Source organism: Furipterus horrens, unplaced genomic scaffold (genome assembly GCF_987537825.1).
Source record: "Furipterus horrens unplaced genomic scaffold, mFurHor1.1.pri manual_scaffold_13, whole genome shotgun sequence".
Classification (NCBI taxonomy): domain Eukaryota; kingdom Metazoa; phylum Chordata; class Mammalia; order Chiroptera; family Furipteridae; genus Furipterus; species Furipterus horrens.
In genome coordinates, this window is record NW_028327183.1 from 18,398,713 (window position 1) to 18,416,229 (window position 17,517).

General features: G+C 40.6%; 1 protein-coding gene across 1 annotated transcript in view; it reads left to right on the forward strand.

The window, feature by feature from the left end:
• Positions 1-15,804, forward strand: part of PHLPP2 (PH domain and leucine rich repeat protein phosphatase 2) — a 63,934-nt gene extending 48,130 nt beyond the window's left edge. Inside the window, exons 13-19 of the mRNA XM_090261150.1 lie at positions 1,757-1,957; positions 2,537-2,699; positions 2,929-3,059; positions 3,701-3,811; positions 6,435-6,629; positions 8,092-8,323; positions 10,748-15,804. Coding sequence (XP_090117276.1) covers positions 1,757-1,957; positions 2,537-2,699; positions 2,929-3,059; positions 3,701-3,811; positions 6,435-6,629; positions 8,092-8,323; positions 10,748-11,902 — 2,188 coding nt within the window. The 3' untranslated portion in view covers positions 11,903-15,804. The remainder of the gene's footprint in view (positions 1-1,756; positions 1,958-2,536; positions 2,700-2,928; positions 3,060-3,700; positions 3,812-6,434; positions 6,630-8,091; positions 8,324-10,747) is intronic.
• Positions 15,805-17,517: the final 1,713 nt, after the last annotated feature.

A 17,517-nucleotide genomic window follows, 5' to 3' on the forward strand; every position in this document is an offset into this window, starting at 1 on the left:
ATCAAATACTATGAAGTTTTGGTGTTGTAAACAGTTTCAAACAGATGGGGAAGGGTCAGGCTTTCATCTTAGAAAAGGAATACAGTTATGACCTTTCAGGAGAAATTACAACGTTAGGACACAGTTTCCTTGGTGATTTTCAGCTTTTGCACGAGGAGGAAAGGACATGCCACTAAAGTTAATTTAGGTTTTGCTTCTAGCTTCACCAAGCTCTCATTACGTTTCACTCTCTGTTTGCAGTACTTTTTTACTACCTATTTTGAAAACTGTACATTTAAAGGTAACATTGTTTCAGAAGGTGTTATTTGCTTTCTCATTGTAAATTAACAATAGGTATTCTGCCTTATTTTAACACATAGCCAGGTTTATCTAATGCAAATGTCACCTACCTGTTCAATAAAAATTAGTTTTTAATTATAGCCTTCTGCAATATGGAGAAGGCAATATTGTCTCCAGTTTAGAAACAGAGAAAACAGAGACAAGCAGTAGTAATTTAACATAAAACAACAGTAGGATTTTCAGCTGGTGTGCCACAAGATTTTTTAAAACATGCCATACTTGACTATTATTCAGTGGCACTGACCTCTTTTCCCTCAGGTTGTCAAATTAAAAAATGACAGCAGCCAGCACAACAATAGCTGTCTGGTGTGAATGAATAAAAATTATACCTCTTTTTTTTGTCAGATTGGCAAAAAATAGATTTTTCGGTGTGCCACAAAATTTTAGTAATTCGTTTATGTGTGCCATGAGATGGAAAAGGTTGACAGTCTCTGGGCTACAGGAAACATACAAAAAACATTTAGTCCACAGGGTGTCCGACTTCTCTTTGTCAGCTTATACATCTCAATACTTTTCGTTGGACTTTATAAAAAATCTTTGGAAATTCTAAAATGTGTTTGAATATATAATATATACAATATATATTATAAGTATAATTTGGTATTAGCCTTTTTGGAGCTCTGTTTGGCAATATGTATATGAAAATCTTAAAGATATGTGTATCCTTTGACCCACAAGTTTTGCTTCTGGGAAATGTAGCCTAAAGAAATCATTGCCCTGGCCTGGTGCTCAGTTGGTTCAAGTGTTGCCCTAGTGGCCAAGGTTGCAGGTTCAGTCCCTGGTCAGGGCACATACAAGATTCAACCAATGAATGCATAAATAAGTGGGACAACAAATTAATGTTTTTCTCTATTTCTCCCTCTCCCCGCCGCCCCCTCTCTCTTTCTCAAAGTCAATAAATTAAAAAAACAAAAATAAACAAACAATTGGATAAGGATACAAAGGTCCTCATTACAGTGTCTATAATAGCAAACAGTTGGAAATAGCCTATATGCCCATTATGAGGGGACTACAAGGGATTTAGCTAAATAAATATGATGCTGTTGAAATCAGACAAAACCTTTTCTGAGGGGTGTGTTCACAGTCCATATATTTGTGAATATGATACCCAAGAACACTCCTTTGTGGGGGCATACAGACAGGAGAAGATGAGGCTAGGGTAGATTTCAGGGCACTACAGAAGCCTGGGACTGCAACCAAGCCTGTGTTCTCTCTTCTCTATTTGACTTGCTTGAGTTGAATAAAAGGAACTTCAGGTGTTTAGGACTGATTGGGGAAAACTACCTGGAGAAAATTACTTTGGTCTTGAGTTTTGGAGCATGTAATAGCAGTGTTCCCTCCTGAGGTGGCATGATGTTTTCTGTATAAGGCAACAAATAACTGTGAAGGAAGTGCTGACTTGTGTGTGTTCTGTCAGCCTCAGATACTTGAATGCATCCGCGAATAGTCTGGAGTCTTTGCCATCTGCTTGTGCCGGAGAGGAGAGTCTGAGTGCCCTGCAGCTACTCTATCTGACCAGCAACCTCCTGACAGATCAGTGTGTGCCCATCCTGGTGGGGCACCCACACCTTCGCATCTTGCATCTTGCAAACAACCAGCTACAGACTTTTCCCGCAAGGTAAATGAATGCAGACTTCATGCATTTCAGACAAATAACATGAATTCCACATTGTCAGACTACATTGCAGCTGTCTTACTGGGTACTCTTGCTTTATATTAAGTGACTTACTGATGCTGTGATTCCATTAATTGAATGGGAAAATATTTGTACCCAGTTGTTAAGTCTCATTAACCAGAGAAGGTGTGGTTAAAATGTGTTTATGTCTTAGTTGTAGGTACCTAATAATGAATGGTCTAGAATTTTCAACTTAGAGAAGTACAAGCTTATGAAATAAAGAAATTACGGAGATAATTTTTCTTTTCTTAGCATTGTTTTATAAAATACCATTAAGTTTATTAATTTATTCATTATATACAGTTGACCCTTGAACATCATGGGGGTTACAGGGAGCTCATCTCCGTACAGTTGATAATCCACATACAACTTGGTGAGCCCATCGCTTTTCTGGTGTCTGATCATTTCATTATGATCAGTCATCTGTCAGTGGACCAGGTTGCCTCTGTAATCTGGCTGCTATAAAATTTGCTTGGCAGCTCATTTTGGATGCAGTGTGGTATGTTGGTTTTTCTTTTTCAGCAAACTAAATAAATTAGAACAACTGGAGGAACTGAACCTAAGTGGCAACAAGCTTAAAACCATTCCCACAACCATAGCAAACTGCAAAAGGCTGCACACCCTTGTGGCACACTCCAACAACATCAGCATTTTCCCAGAAATACTGCAGTTGCCTCAGATCCAGGTACTTTCATGTGCTGGAATGATGTCCCTCTGGGGGAAATGGCAGGCGTGTGAATGAGATTGATCTCATAAGGAAGAAGGATCTGGCAGGTAGGGATCACAGTATATTTAGCAGATTCCTGGGAAGAAATTAAGTTTTCTTAGAGCATATAGTAGGAGATTAAGTGTAGGGAGTTAAAAATTAACCACCTACGTTGTATTTTCTTTTGATTTCTCCATTTTCCTCTCAGTTTGTAGATCTAAGTTGCAATGACTTGACAGAAATTCTAATTCCGGAGGCTCTGCCTGCTACCTTACAAGACCTTGACCTGACTGGAAATACAAATCTGGTTCTGGAACACAAGACACTGGACACATTTAGGTAAGAAAAGTTTTGAAAATGAATCCCCATGTGCTTAGTCCCACCAGCCATGTGCCGGTCTTCTTAAGGACTGTGGAGACCTTAGTTATTTAAAGGAATAGAATGGATGAAGCAACAACGCCCCTTGGTTCTCTACTTTGATTCAGTTATGGATGAATGTTTTATCCATCCTTGTAAACATGCTAGCCCATTTATATTAGAACTCAGCATCATGCCTACTGCTCAGCCGCACACTGAATATCTTCACACGACAGGCATAGATAGATATTTTTGGTGGCACAGATTACATTACATTACAACCTGTAAGAGACAATGCAAGCTCATTCATTGTACCAAGACTTAATTGTGTCAAAATACTTAAAATAAGTAGACAGTTGGCTGAAACTTTGAAATCTTTGTTGTGCTTAGTTTTCACTGAAGTGAACAGCATCAGTTGTAACAATATTTGGTCCCTATTTCTTCCTCCTACCCTTTTCCCTTCTTCTCTTTGGCTAGTGGGTCAGCACACCACTGTTAGTCTCTCCAGAAATGAATATTAATCTATTAACAGACTATTTTATAAAAACACATATTGTTGGGATAGTTTTTATAAAATACAGAAGCTTATATGGTTTAATCTTCCCTTCTTCCACTTCCCACAGCCATATCACAACCCTGAAAATTGATCAGAAACCTTTGCCAACCACTGACTCTACAGTTACATCAACTTTCTGGAGCCATGGACTGGCTGAGATGGCAGGTCAGAGAAATAAGTGAGTATCTTGGCCATGGAGACTGAGAAAGAAAAAAGGCAGCCCTTGGCATCTGGAAACTGATCTCATCCAAAAAGCCGGGCCATGTTCTCATGTTGTATGTAAACAAATCACATAATGTTAACGTCAGATAAGATCCCTCTGAGACCAGGATCCAGTGAGACGAAAACTAGACGAACAGCCCACAAAATACCAAATGCTCTCTCTCATCCCTAAAATAAGTGACTGCTACTTTATCCTTGTGTTAATCTTTTCCTATACATAAGATTTATTGAGATACTCACCCATAAGTGGTCCAGCTTTCTGACAGCACCCTATCTAGTGTCACCCCTTCATTAGACCTCCAAAGTGATGCAGCCAAAGCCCAAATCCTGCACTAGCTTTTGCAACACCCACTTACCTATATACCCCAGAGTTCCATGATGTGCATTCTCCTGCGCTGCAGGGACTAAACCCAACTTGTTCAACCACAGGTGTGCTTCTGGGGGGCGGGGGGGGGGGGCAGTCTCTGGCTGAAGGGCATTGACAATGCTAGTCCTTAATTACTGCTAAGAGAAAACATTTAATCTTCCCAGCCTTTGGCAGCATTGCAAAGCTAATGTGTCCTGCCTATGAATGTGGCTGAATGTTCCCATTTCTTTTTTTTTTTTTTTTTTTAATGTGTTTTATTGATTATAATATTACATTTGTGCCAATTTCCCTTCCCTCTGCTCCCCTCCACCCGGTGGCCCCCCTCCCTCCAGTTGTCCCCCCCTTTTAGATCATGTCCATTAGTTGTGCATACAGTTCTTCGCAACCTCTCTCTGTCTATTCCATTCCCTCCTACCATGATCCTTAATGCCTATATCATCTCCCTCCCTCTCCCCATTCCCCCTCCCTGTTGACCTCCCCCCAATATGTTCCCCGTACCTATAGTTCTTTTTCCAGTCTCGTTGCCTGTTTAGTTTGCCTTTGTTTCAATTCCCTAGCTTCTGTTGTTTCTTGTGATGCAGTTTTCATTTTAGATTTCATTGTCTTGATCCTCCTTTTTCTAAACCAGTCCCTTTAACATCTCATATAACAGTGGTTTGGATCTAATGAACTCTTTCAGTTTTATTTTGTCCTGGAAACACTTTCTCTGTCCTTCTATTCTGAATGACAATTTCGCTGGATAGAGTATTCGTGGTTGTAGGTTTTGGATTTTCATTACTTTGAATATTTCTTGCCAGTCCCTTCTTGCCTGCAGGGTCTCCCTTGAGAAGTCAGCTGATAGTCTAATTGGGACCCCTTTGTACATAATTCTTTTCTTCTCTCTTGCTGCTTTTAAGATTCTCTCTTTATCTTTAATTTTTGACATTTTGATTATAATGTGCCTTGGAGTGGTTCTCCCTGGGTCCAGTTTTTTTGGAACTCTCTGTGCTTCCTGGACCTGTAAGTCTATTTCCTTCCCCAAGTCTGGGAAGTTCTCCTTTATTATATTTTCACTCAGTTTTTCAAGTTCTAGTTCATCTTCCTCGCTCTCTGGCAAACCAATGATTCTTATGTTGGGCCTTTTATAGCTGTCCCAGAGGTTTCTGATCCTCTCATCGTTGCTTCCCATTTCCTCTCGCTGCATTGGTTGACTGCTTGTTCCTTCTCCATATTCCGGTTTGTTGAAATGAACTCTGGATTTTATTTCCTCACCTTCTGTCTCGTATGTGGTTTTGTTCCTTTCGTTATGAGTGTTTTTCGCTTCTTTCTCATCTTTTTCCAGATCTTTTGTGAATTCTGTAAGCCACCTGATAACAATGGCCCAGAACTGATCATCTGACAGGTTTCTTATCTGTTCATCTGTCAGGTTCTCCATCTGTTGCCTGGTGAGCTGTGCCACCGGGATTTCTATAGTTGTCTGCCTCATTTTGACAGATGCGTTTTGTTTTCTTGGGCCGGCTGTAGGGGGCAGTGCCTGTGTACTCGTAATGACCCAGCGACCGGCGCCCTTTGGCAGCCTTTCTTGTTGTGCCGTGGTGCTTTGTCGTCACAAGCCAGCGACCGGTGCCTGTCCGCAACCTATTTCGCAGCCCTGTGGCGCTTTCTTTGGGGGCGGGGGTCCAAGATGGATTCACACAGTTATTCCGCTAGGAGACCGGGATCCGTCCTCCCGCCCCCCTGGGCCTCACTGTTCAAGGCGATGTGGTGGCTGCTTTCCCCAGCGTTGGGGTCGCGAGCTGCCGGGGGTTCGACTGCAGCTGGGGTTGTTCTCCCCGCCGCTGTCCCAGGTGCGACCGCAAACAGCTCCGCCCCCTTTCGCTCGTCCTACCTGCCCAAAGAGCGCCGCTGGTTTATAACTTCATATGTTGGGCTTCCGTGTAGTTTTATTTTCTGGAATTTCTAGTTATCCTTTGTTTTGAAGTAGTTGTATTCCTCTCTAGTTGTAGAGGGAGACCTAGCGCGTCCGTCTAAGCCTCCATCTTGGCCGGAAGTGTGAATGTTCCCATTTCTTATAACGTTGACTCTTTCAAATGCTGCTTAATTTTTTAACACTTTTTCATGCCTTCTTCTCTACCTTCAAATAGTACTCACTCTTTAAAAGAAGGCTCCCTAGAGATAGTCCTTTTACCAGTAACTTTCTTTGATGTTTGTCTTTCTTATATGTCTGTGACAGGCTGTGTATATCTGCGCTAGCTGTGGATAACTTTGCAGAGGGGGTGGGTGCTGTGTATGGCATGTTTGATGGGGACCGAAATGAGGAGCTGCCTCGCCTACTCCAGTGTACCATGGCAGATGTGCTTTTGGAAGAGATACAGCATTCAACGAATGACACAGTTTTCATGGCTAACACCTTCTTGGTATCTCACAGGTAAGCAGGTGGGTTGAATAATCCCTAATTCAATTCTGCTTTTGGAAAATAAATTTCACTGAGCCAGGAGGTCAGGGTCTAAATTATAGGGACAGCATCAAGATGAAATCTTGCTCCTGCCCTGACCGTTCTCTCTATATCAGTGTGGAATATGGGGATTTTGGTTCTTTAAAGAGCCTGTGGAATGAACCATCTGTTTTCTCTATTGAACCCAAAGGCTGCTGAGGATCTGGAAAGCCCAGAAATCATGTGCAAAAGGTTGTATGTCTATAAATGCATATGTACATTTGGGGAAGGGAGATGCTAAGCTTTTATAAGATTCTCCAAAGGGCCAGTGATCTACAAAAGGTTAAGCACTGATCAGATTTATGTGTTTAGAATACTGAAATTTACCAGCTGATCTTTTAAGCCACTCAAGGGTAAAAGCCCTATATAACCAAACTATTGAGAATCTCTTAGCTAATGGAGCATCTTCCCCATCAGGTGGGCTGCATACAGGATATGCGTAACTGAGAGGAGGTTATCTAGTATAGTCAGTATTGACATGGGACAGCCAGGAGCCCAGACTGGTTTTATCTCTCATTATGACATGAAGCAAAGAGGCTGGGAAAGGAGTCTTTTTCAGTAATAGAATTGAGCCAGAAACTTGGCAAAATAAAGGATTTGGGAAAGAGAACTCAGTTTATGAAGTACCGCCCAAGGGCCAGACACTGGACCGAGCGTTTCTCATACCATATCTTTAATTTTCAAAACAAACCAAAGAGATGGGTTTTTTATTTAAAAATTTCTCAGAGAAATACTTGCTGAGGATCTGTAGCCAGTAGATGACAAAGCTGGAACTTGAAACCAGATCTTTTTGATGGCATCTGCTCTGTGCTTATTAGCGTTGTGTGCTAAGTGCTGGGGGATGGGTGCCATGTGTATGGGAGAAATACAAGGACACTTATGGTCCTTCCTTCAGGGAATTTACAACCTAAATGAGTGGTTCTCAGTGTGGTATTCTAGGACAGTAGCCTCAGCAGCCTCAGCATCATTGGAAACTTGATAGAAATACCAAGTATTGGGTCAGTCCCTTGTCTACGGAATCAGAAATTATGGGGGTGGGCCCAGCAATCTGTGTTTTAACCCGCTAGGTGAGTCTGATGCCTTAAAGTCAAAACCACTGAAGTGGGCCATTGTGGTCTATGATCAGCACAAGGAGAAGGAACAGAGAAAGATGTACCTTCACTATCTCTTCCAGCCTCACCCTTTGTGTGAAATTCCTTTACTTGGTGAGCTAAGAGTGGAAGGCAGAACTCTCTTCAACATCATTACATGTAGCAAGAGACTGCCTTCAGGTGGGTAAAGGTGAGGCCGGCTCACAGTGAGGTGACAGGGAAACAAGGACATCTCGGCCCTGAAGGACTGTCACTTTCTTCTAAAACTAGCTACCATGTCTTCATTTTCTTTTCTTTCCAAACAGGAAATTAGGGATGGCTGGTCAGAAGCTGGGCTCCTCTGCTCTTCTTTGTTACATCCGCCCTGATACTGCTGATCCAACAAGTAGTTTTAGCTTGACGGTGGCCAACGTTGGCACGTGCCAAGCAGTTCTATGCCGAGGTGGGAAACCAGTGCCCCTCTCTAAAGTCTTCAGCCTGGAACAGGATGCAGAGGAGGCCCAAAGGGTGAAGGACCAAAAAGCCATCATTACAGAGGTGAATCTCACCCTCCACCAGTCACTTCTAGTCCCCCAGCCTAGTGAATCTCATTTTGCACAGAGGCAGTGAAGGTCACTTTCCTCCTATCAAGCCTTTTAAATTGTACCCAAACCAGATAATAGTATTAGAAGAAAATCTAATTAGCAGCTAATGACTAGCGAAAAGAAAAAACAAATTAATTAGAAGGAAAAATCCAAATTTGATCCTTTAGATCAGTGATTTTCAATCTTTTTCATCTCATGGCACACATAAACTAATTACTAAAATTCTGCAGCACACCAAAAATATATTTTTTGCAAATGTGACACACACACACAAAAAGTATAATTTTGATTCATTCACACTGGACAGCTATTGTTGTATTGGCTGTTGTCTTTTCTTTTTTTTTTTTTTTTTTTAACAGTCTAAAGGAAAAGAGGTCCATGCCCCTGACTAAATAAATAATCAGGCATTACAGGTTTTAAAAATTCTTGCAGCACACCAGTTGCAAATCGCTGCTTTAGATGTTATAGCTAGCATGTAAAATGAATGTAAATGTCCTCCTTGGTTAATTTCCAAACAGAAGAGAAAAAGTTCTGTAGTTTGATGTCCTATTCTGAAATGCAAAGTTTCAAAATACTTTTCCTGTTATATTGTAATTGGCTGGTATGCTCTGGTGGTATTTCTTTTTTATAATGAAGCATTAGTATATCTTACTATTTTACAGCTTTTCTTCTGTCTTAGAAATTAGCATAACATTTTTGGTTTCAAAGAGACTAGCAATTACACGTGAACATTGTTTACTACAAAGCAGAATTCTGCTCAGATCTTTTGTCCATTTTTAATTGGTTTGTTTATTGGTTGAGCTTTAAGAGTTCTTTGTGAATTTTGGATACAAGTTTTTATCAGATACGTTTTGCAAATATTTTTCCTCAGTCTGTGGCTTTTGCAGAGAAGGTTATAGTTTTAATGAAGTCCCACTTATTTTTCTTTCATGGTTGTGTTTTTGATGTTATACCTAAAAATTCATTGCCAAACCCAAGGTCACCTAGATTTTTTTTTTATTTTTCCTGTGTTATCCTCTAGAATTTTTGTGCTTACATTTAGTAAGTGATCTGTTTTGAATTAATTTTTGTGACAGGTGTAAGCTGTGTCTAGATTCTTTTTCTTGCATGTGAATGTCCCGTTGTTGCAGCAGCATTTGTTGAATAGACTCCTTTCTCCACTGAAGTGCCTTTGCTCCTTTGTCAGAGACCAGTGGACTGTGTTTGTGTGGGTCCATTTCTGGGCTGTCTGTTCTGTCAGAATTCTGAAAAGAACTATCCGTGTTCGATTTTATCCAAGGAAGCACAAAACCAAAAAAATGTATCATCATGATATAGTTGATACTGTGAAGATTCTGGAACTGTGAGGCATTAGCCTTAGGAGGGTCTTTCAGTCAACACAAGTGAAAGAGAAAAGATAACTTTTTGTTAGATTAATCTGATCTTATGGAATTTAGATAATGTTGTTTCAGATTTTGGGGGAGGGCTCTAGACAAGTAGGAAATCTTTTTATAAATGTTAATTTAACCACAAACATTTATTGTTTGCTTATTATAACCCCCATGAAAAAAGTGCCTTTATTTCCATTTTTCAGTTGAGGAGAATAAAATTTAGTGTTTATGACAAATTCAGATAAATGAGAGATCCAGGATTTTCACCCAGAGAATGTCTGCAAATTTGAAATAAATATATCGATGGCTTCAGAGGTTTTGCTTGGTTTTATCTTGAAAAGAAATAAGTCTAAATTATCTGGAAGATGAATATTCCCAACCTATAACTAGGGTTATTCCTTTTCCGCGAAGTTTAGAATTACATTGGTTATGACTTGATCTATTATGTACTTTTGCTATAGTCCTAACGACTACAGATTTCACTTTCCTTTTCTAGGTTAAATAACTTTAGAGATTATTTAATGCTTTAGCTACAAAGATTCTCTTACCTATTTATTATCTTCCTGAATCTTTTTCAGTCCCAACTGTGCCTTTGAATGAGAAATCATTTTTAGTGACCAATCTCAGTTTTGGCCTCTCTGAGAATATTAGTGATGCTCATGGTTTTTCTAGCAGATATTTCTCTATTTAAGGACATGCTGAGGCCTGTACTTCATGTTACAGCAAATATCTTTTGAGATTGAGGTGCCTTTTAACCACTTAATTTTAATTGGTTTTAACATCAGTCCTCGGAACTATTTAGCATAATTACCATATGATATTTTGTCCTTTTAGAATTTTATACATTTATTTTTCTAAGTTGATTAAAAATTATACAGATCCTAGGAAAAACCATATAACATGTCAATTCTGTTTTATTGTAGAGTTTTAAGCATTGTGACCTAGAAAGATATAAATTGTATGTCATTGTTGCTTGTTTTTCAAAATTTGCATTCTGCTGTCCCTAGGATAACAAAGTGAATGGGGTAACCTGCTGTACCCGGATGCTGGGCTGTACATACCTCTACCCTTGGATCCTCCCCAAGCCCCACATATCTTCCACTATACTTACCATTCAAGATGAGTTGCTGATTCTGGGAAACAAAGCATTGTGGGAACACTTGTCATATACAGAAGCTGTCAGTGCAGTACGTCATATACAAGACCCACTAGCAGCTGCCAAGAAGCTGTGCACATTAGCCCAGAGCTATGGTTGTCAGGACAATGTGGGGGCGATGGTGGTTTATTTGAACATTGGTGAGGAAGGCTGCACTTGTGAAATGAATGGGCTCAGCCTCCCAGGTCCTGTGGGATTTGCTTCAACCACCACCATCAAGGACCCTCCCAAGCCAGCCACTCCTTCCTCCAGTAGTGGTATCGCCTCTGAGTTCAGCAGTGAGATGTCCACTTCAGAGGTGAGCAGTGAGGTGGGATCCACTGCTTCTGATGAACATAACGCTGTTGGCCTGGATGCTGGCTTGCTTCCAAGGCCAGAGAGGCGCTGCAGCCTCCATCCAGCACCCACCTCTGGGGTTTTTCAGCGCCAGCCTTCTTGTGCGACTTTCTCAAGTAACCAGTCTGACAATGGCCTGGACAGTGATGACGACCAGCCCGTTGAAGGGGTCATAACAAATGGCAGCAAGGTGGAAGTAGAAGTAGACATCCACTGCTGTAGGGGAAGGGGTCTTGAGAACTCACCCCCTCTCACAGAGAAGCCTCCTGCTCCGTGTCCTGAGGAACATGGGAGAGGATTGGTTTTTGGGATCCGAAGGCAGAACAGTGTGAATAGTGGTATACTTCTGCCCATGAGCAGGGACAAGATGGAGTTACAGAAGTCTCCTTCCACTTCCTGTCTCTACGGAAAGAAACTCTCCAATGGCTCTATTGTACCCCTAGAAGATAGCCTGAACCTCATCGAAGTGGCCACAGAAGCACCCAAGAAGAAAACTGGCTATTTTGCTGCCCCCACTCAGCTGGAGCCAGAGGATCAGTTTGTTGTACCTCGTGACCTAGAAGAAGAGGTGAAGGAGCAAATGAAGCAACACCAGGAAAGCAGGCCCGAGCCTGAGCCTAATGAAGAGGATCGGACCGAGCTCCCGGAGGAGTTTGACACAGCACTGTAGTCCTTCCCCGGGAGTCCCAGTGTTGGGGTAGGGGACCCTCCCAGAGGCATTTTGCTTCTGCATTTCTAAACCATAGATGAGAGGGTTAGAACTTGGAGCCAAAAATGGTGAGAGCTATCAGGGTCTCGCTCCGGGTAAGCTAGTAAGCACCATCAGTGTTAAGTTTTACATTTTACCTGCATTGGAATTCCCAGAGTTACTGGGAAGAAAGCAGCGTTGCTCTCTATGTCCTACCACCTGCCATTAACCCTTTCTCTCCTAGGATAACTTTGAGAATTTGCCTGCCTGGGCAGGAAAGGGACTTTTCTGTGGAGGAAAATAACTGAAGATAATTCCCTTTAATGATTGCTGCTGATGGATCTCTGTGACAGAGAAATCACCTTATGTCTCAGCCTAACTGATGGGATGTGATGTGACCAGTCACATGGCTTTTCCTTCTTCTCTACGAGAATACAGCCTATCAAAATGACGTTTATTGGAAATGTAGAACCAATCAAACAGATAATTTATGTATGTAATGTAATGAGAGCACTTTTCATTGACTGTGAACTTTATATTTCCAAATCTGCACTCGAGCCAATCTTCTTAGAGGCAGCCCAGCACCTTTGTCCACAGGCAGACTGGTCATCGGGGGTTGGAGCCTTCTGTAAGGGTACTAGGGGGGGCTCTGGGAAATTGACTTGTTGGATGTCAGACTGTGAAAGTTCCTGACAACCTTCGGGGGGATGAAGATGGGAAAGGAGTGAAGACTAAGACTACTTCCCCCAAATCACAAAGAGAGAAAAACTCCTTGACAGATGTGACACCTGCTAGGAATTTCCCACAGATCACAGGTGTTTGGGGATTGGCTTCTTCATAACGTGTGACAGAGTTGGCAGTCAGTCTCCTAGTATGTAGGGCCAAGGCGGATGCTGCTCACATCCAAGTAACCTTGAGTTACAGCAGATGACCCTGAAAAGACTGAGGCTGAATGAGAACAGAAGGATGGATGGAGCGTAGGGGGTCAGACAGGTTCCTTCTCTTACTCTAGAGCCTAGGGATGGTTTTCTTAAATGTTGCAAGTGAGTTGAGAGTCCACGTCTTTAATGTTTAACAGAGTACTCTCCTGAAAACTGCTTATCCGTGTCACATGGTTTGAGAGTACTGGGCTCAATTACTACTATAAGAGAGACTTGATTAAGAAGGTCCAAAGCTTACAGAAAACCTGGTTTACTGTCTTGTTTTGCACATTCCATGTAACCCTAGCAAAATGCAGTTCCTTCCATATTTCTGTTCTGTTGCCTTTTCCATTAGAATATTTACTTTGGGAAATGAATTCCTATTGATGCCTACAAAATTTTGACACTGCTTGATTTTACACAATGGGGAATATGCTATGAATTTCTAGAATACTTTCACAATTAAAAAGATAGAGTTGAACCATTTTTTAATTTGTTTCATGAGAGATAAAATGTTAAAATAGGGTTGATATATACATTAAATTTTTTTTTTAAGTTTTTGTTAAAGCAATAGTAGAAAAACAGATGACCTGTTCACAGATGATTGGCCACATGTACTTTCACCTTTTCAGAGGCTCCATACCCACGTGTGTGTTTTGGTGGGTACACTCTTGGGGGATTCCATACACTTTGATGACTGTCTAAGTTCAACCCCTCAAGAATCTGAATTGGGGTTCCTACATTGTCAGGAACACTTGACTTCCCTGTGTCAAACTACTGGTCAGCTACTACAGAATTTTAGAACTCAGGTCATGATACGAAATGGGGAACATAGTAGTTCATACAAAGTTTTAGGTGCTGTTAGAAAGATGGGAACAATAGTGTTATTTTTATATGGGAAAAAAAGTGAAGGAAAAATGAAAATGAAGGAAATGCCCAAGATAATAGTGATGCGTGATGTAAGACATCTTCCTACCCAGAGAGTAGAACCTTTCAGTTATAAAATAAAATAGTGATGTTGTCTAGAAAAAAAAGCTGTTTTGGGACTATACCATTTTAATATTACAGTCTCTTAAAATTTTTCCTTCATCTGTGTACTTTCATCTTCTCTTTGTTACCCACCCTACTTATTGGAACCACCACAAAACCCAGTTCTGAAATGACTCTCCCAGAAGTAAATGTATTTCCTTTTCAGTCAGAAGAACTCTAAAATTCCAGATGTTCTGTGTGGTAGATGTATTTTCAGGAAACATTAAGTTGTATTCGAAACCTTTAATATAGGCTATACCAAAACTAGTTATTCTTTTTTTATAATTTCTTTTAATTCATTTTCCTCTATAATTGCTCTGTATTGAAACAGAGGGTGAAAAGGCCATCATAGCCCATTACCAAAAATATACAGAATCTTTTGACGTGTGAGGTCGTTTACAGTCATTGTGTGAATTGATTAGACTGTCAGGTTGTGAAAGACAGGAATCTGTCTCCAGGTGAATGTAACCTACTTCCTAGGACTTTACCCAGAGGATGTGTCCCCAGGTGGGCAGAGTACCATTGATCTCTCATCCAGAGATCCTGGCCTCTGCTTGATTCTCAGGTCTCTGTGTGTACCTCCCAATTGATATAAAAGTTGAAGAGGATTTCTGAAAAAACATCACTCTTGCTTATGGGAGCAGTTCAACAGTCTTGTGGAAGAAAGAAAAATACACGAGTCTTGGCAGCCATGGTATTCTTCTTTTAATCCAAGTGAATTGGGAATCTATTTGGAAACGAATGCTAGTATATCATAAAACTACCGTGCTACCACAGAGTGATTGAATTACCACTCCAAATACAAGTGAAGGCTTTATTATACTACTGTAGAGTGTATGTGTGCAATAAGTTTATGAGTTCATTTTCCTGGTGTATAGAAGAGCCAACACGAGCATATTGGTAATCATTGGGTGCTATTATAATTGCTTGTAGCGAGTGCTATTTTTCAGGAGATGGAGCCAGTTAGTTAGGTTTGGCTGATCTACTGAATAACAAATGATGCTCTTCTTTCCATGTAGACCTTCAGCAAAAACAGGTACTTGGAAGCCACGGGCTCACCTCTTATCTACTCAATAATTATTAATGAAGAGACCTCCTTAATGGAGCACTTGGTTGTTATCAATAAATGTATCAATTATTAAATAGTCTCCAAGCCATTCAGTGATGTCTGCAGCATCACTATAGAACTGTCTTGTGTCATTTTTTATTTCCCTCTGGGTGGGGCCTTTCAGACCCCCCCCAACCACAGAGGCAAGTTAATCTTTCTCTCCAGTTACGTGACTTTTGCCCCATAGCTGGATAAGCACTTCCTAGATTGAGAAAAGCAGCTACAGTAATCCCTGCTCTGTTTCCCTCATTTGGTGATCATTCAGTCACACATACGCTCCTTGTATTCTAAATTTCATGCACTTCTCCCAGATGCTATAGGGTTTTCTCTCACTGTTGCCAATGGATGTCATCCAAACAGTGAGTTCATATCTTACAGTTTTGTGCAATCATTGTCGTATTGTAGTCCTAAGACTCATTATAGTGTATTTTTGATATTTTTAAAATGTGTTAAATTTTTTAATTCAATAATATGAGCCAGAGCATGTTGCAGCAAATCTATTGTTTGTAAAAAATGACAATAACAATAATAATAAATAAAATAAAATGGAATATCTTTTTCATGGCTTTGTTTTAAAATGGAATACCTGTTATTTTATAAATACTTTATTTTAGCATGGAACTGTAATTTTCTCTTAACTTGTATGTAGAATTAGTTTCTTAACCAAAAACACCATTAGACTTTTTCTGCTTTTTCTTGCTTTAGGGGAAGATAACAAATGAAAACACATTCCATGACACTATGAAGCTATGAGTTAAGGACAGAATAAGTATTTTTGATCACCTTTTAAGATGAAATAGCAATAAAGATTTTTTTATGTTAAGAAACATTATATTCTGACTTGGTTTATATGTTTTCTTTTTAAAAACGCAAAGACAGGAAACATGGTCCTTGTTTACATGCAGGTGATCAGCTGACTAGAGGAAACTCAATTGTAAACAATCTACAGCTCCCCTTAAGTCTTGGGGTTGGTGATAGAGGAGCTAAGGAGATAATCTGACCACCATGTTTGATATAATGTAGTAATGGCTTTGGTATTAGAACTTCAGACATACTGGTGGGTTTTGGCCCATAAAATACTTATAATCTAGGTAAGCCTCTATAAATTATTCCTCTCTTCTCCCCCCATTAATTGTCTCCCAAATCTCTGGACTTAGAGAAGATTAGCTACTTCTCACTCCAATAAAGGCCACGTTGAAGTCATTTTTCAGGTTTCCTTCTCATTAGCAGAACAAACATTTTGAGAAGTTGGTTCGCCAACTGTTCATTGAGCAGCTTCAATGCACTGGGCCCTCAACACCATAGCGCCTCAGTTCCATGAGATGCACACCTCCCGATTCCAGGGTGGCCGAAGGGAAGTTTTCTGAGTGTCCTCTGCTTCGTGTGACATCACTTCCCTGGTACACTGAAGGCCACAAGAGTACATGAGACACAGCATGTTCCAGTGTGAGTCATTGGGTCCTGAGTGTTGCCTCTGCTGCGTCGGTTTGATTTTAAGCAAGTTAACCTCTCCAAGGTTAAATGGAAATAATAGTATCTCTCAAGTTGTGAGTTTAAATGAGATGATGCAAAATGCTTCCTTAGCTCGGTAGTGGATTGGCACATAGTGAGCAATCAGCAAAATGTCGGCTATTGGGTAAACCACTTAACCTTGAATCTTTGCCTCATCTGTAAGGTGTGAATGATAAATCTTGACCTGCCTCCTCAGCAAGTGGTAGGAAATAAGACATGGTTGGAAACTGCAGATGTCAGGTGTTGTGATTACAAAGGCCGATGGGCTCCAATCACTTGAGCTCGATCTGAGGAGCAGTGTTCTAGCTGGGCCTGGGCACAGCGTTGCTGTCAGAGGCCAAAGTCCTCATTTTATCAAGCACGAGCCACCATGGGACACGCTTCAGGGGATAAGTGCTGGGTAACAACAGTGTGTGGGATGGGGTTATTCTTTTTTGGTGGGGGGAGTTGTAGGGAATGGGTTGAGTTCTTGCTGCTGTCAAACTCAGGGAAAACGGGGGGTAAGGGTGACAGAGTGGAAGCGACTTTCTGTGGGACAAACGTTTGTGTTTTAACCTAGCAATGTAGATTTCTAGTTGATTATTTTCCTTCAAGCTTTACTTTTTGTAAAAGTATAATCTAGAGAATTTCCCCTTTCTGTCCGAGGTTCTGTTTTGGTCCTTCACTTGGAATAGGTTCTATAATATTTAGCTATTGAAAGGATGTGAGAGGAGTGAGGGAGGTACTATTACAGGGAGGACAGGCATTGAGGCGGGGGTGGGGGAGAAGGAGAAGAGTCAGCAACGTGCAGGGGTAAAAATGGCCAGCACGTTAGAGGAAAATGATGTTGACTTAATTTTCTAAGTCATTTTGGCAAATGTTGAAACAGGATTATGTTTACTGATTTCTTACTGTATAGATTAGAGAATGAGATTTATGTCAAAATTGCTGTTCTTAGAACTGTCTAAAAATTTGGTTTGAACTTATTAAGTTTAATCTTATTTATAATATGAACATAAAAATGGAATAAAATTATTGAAAAGAGGAAA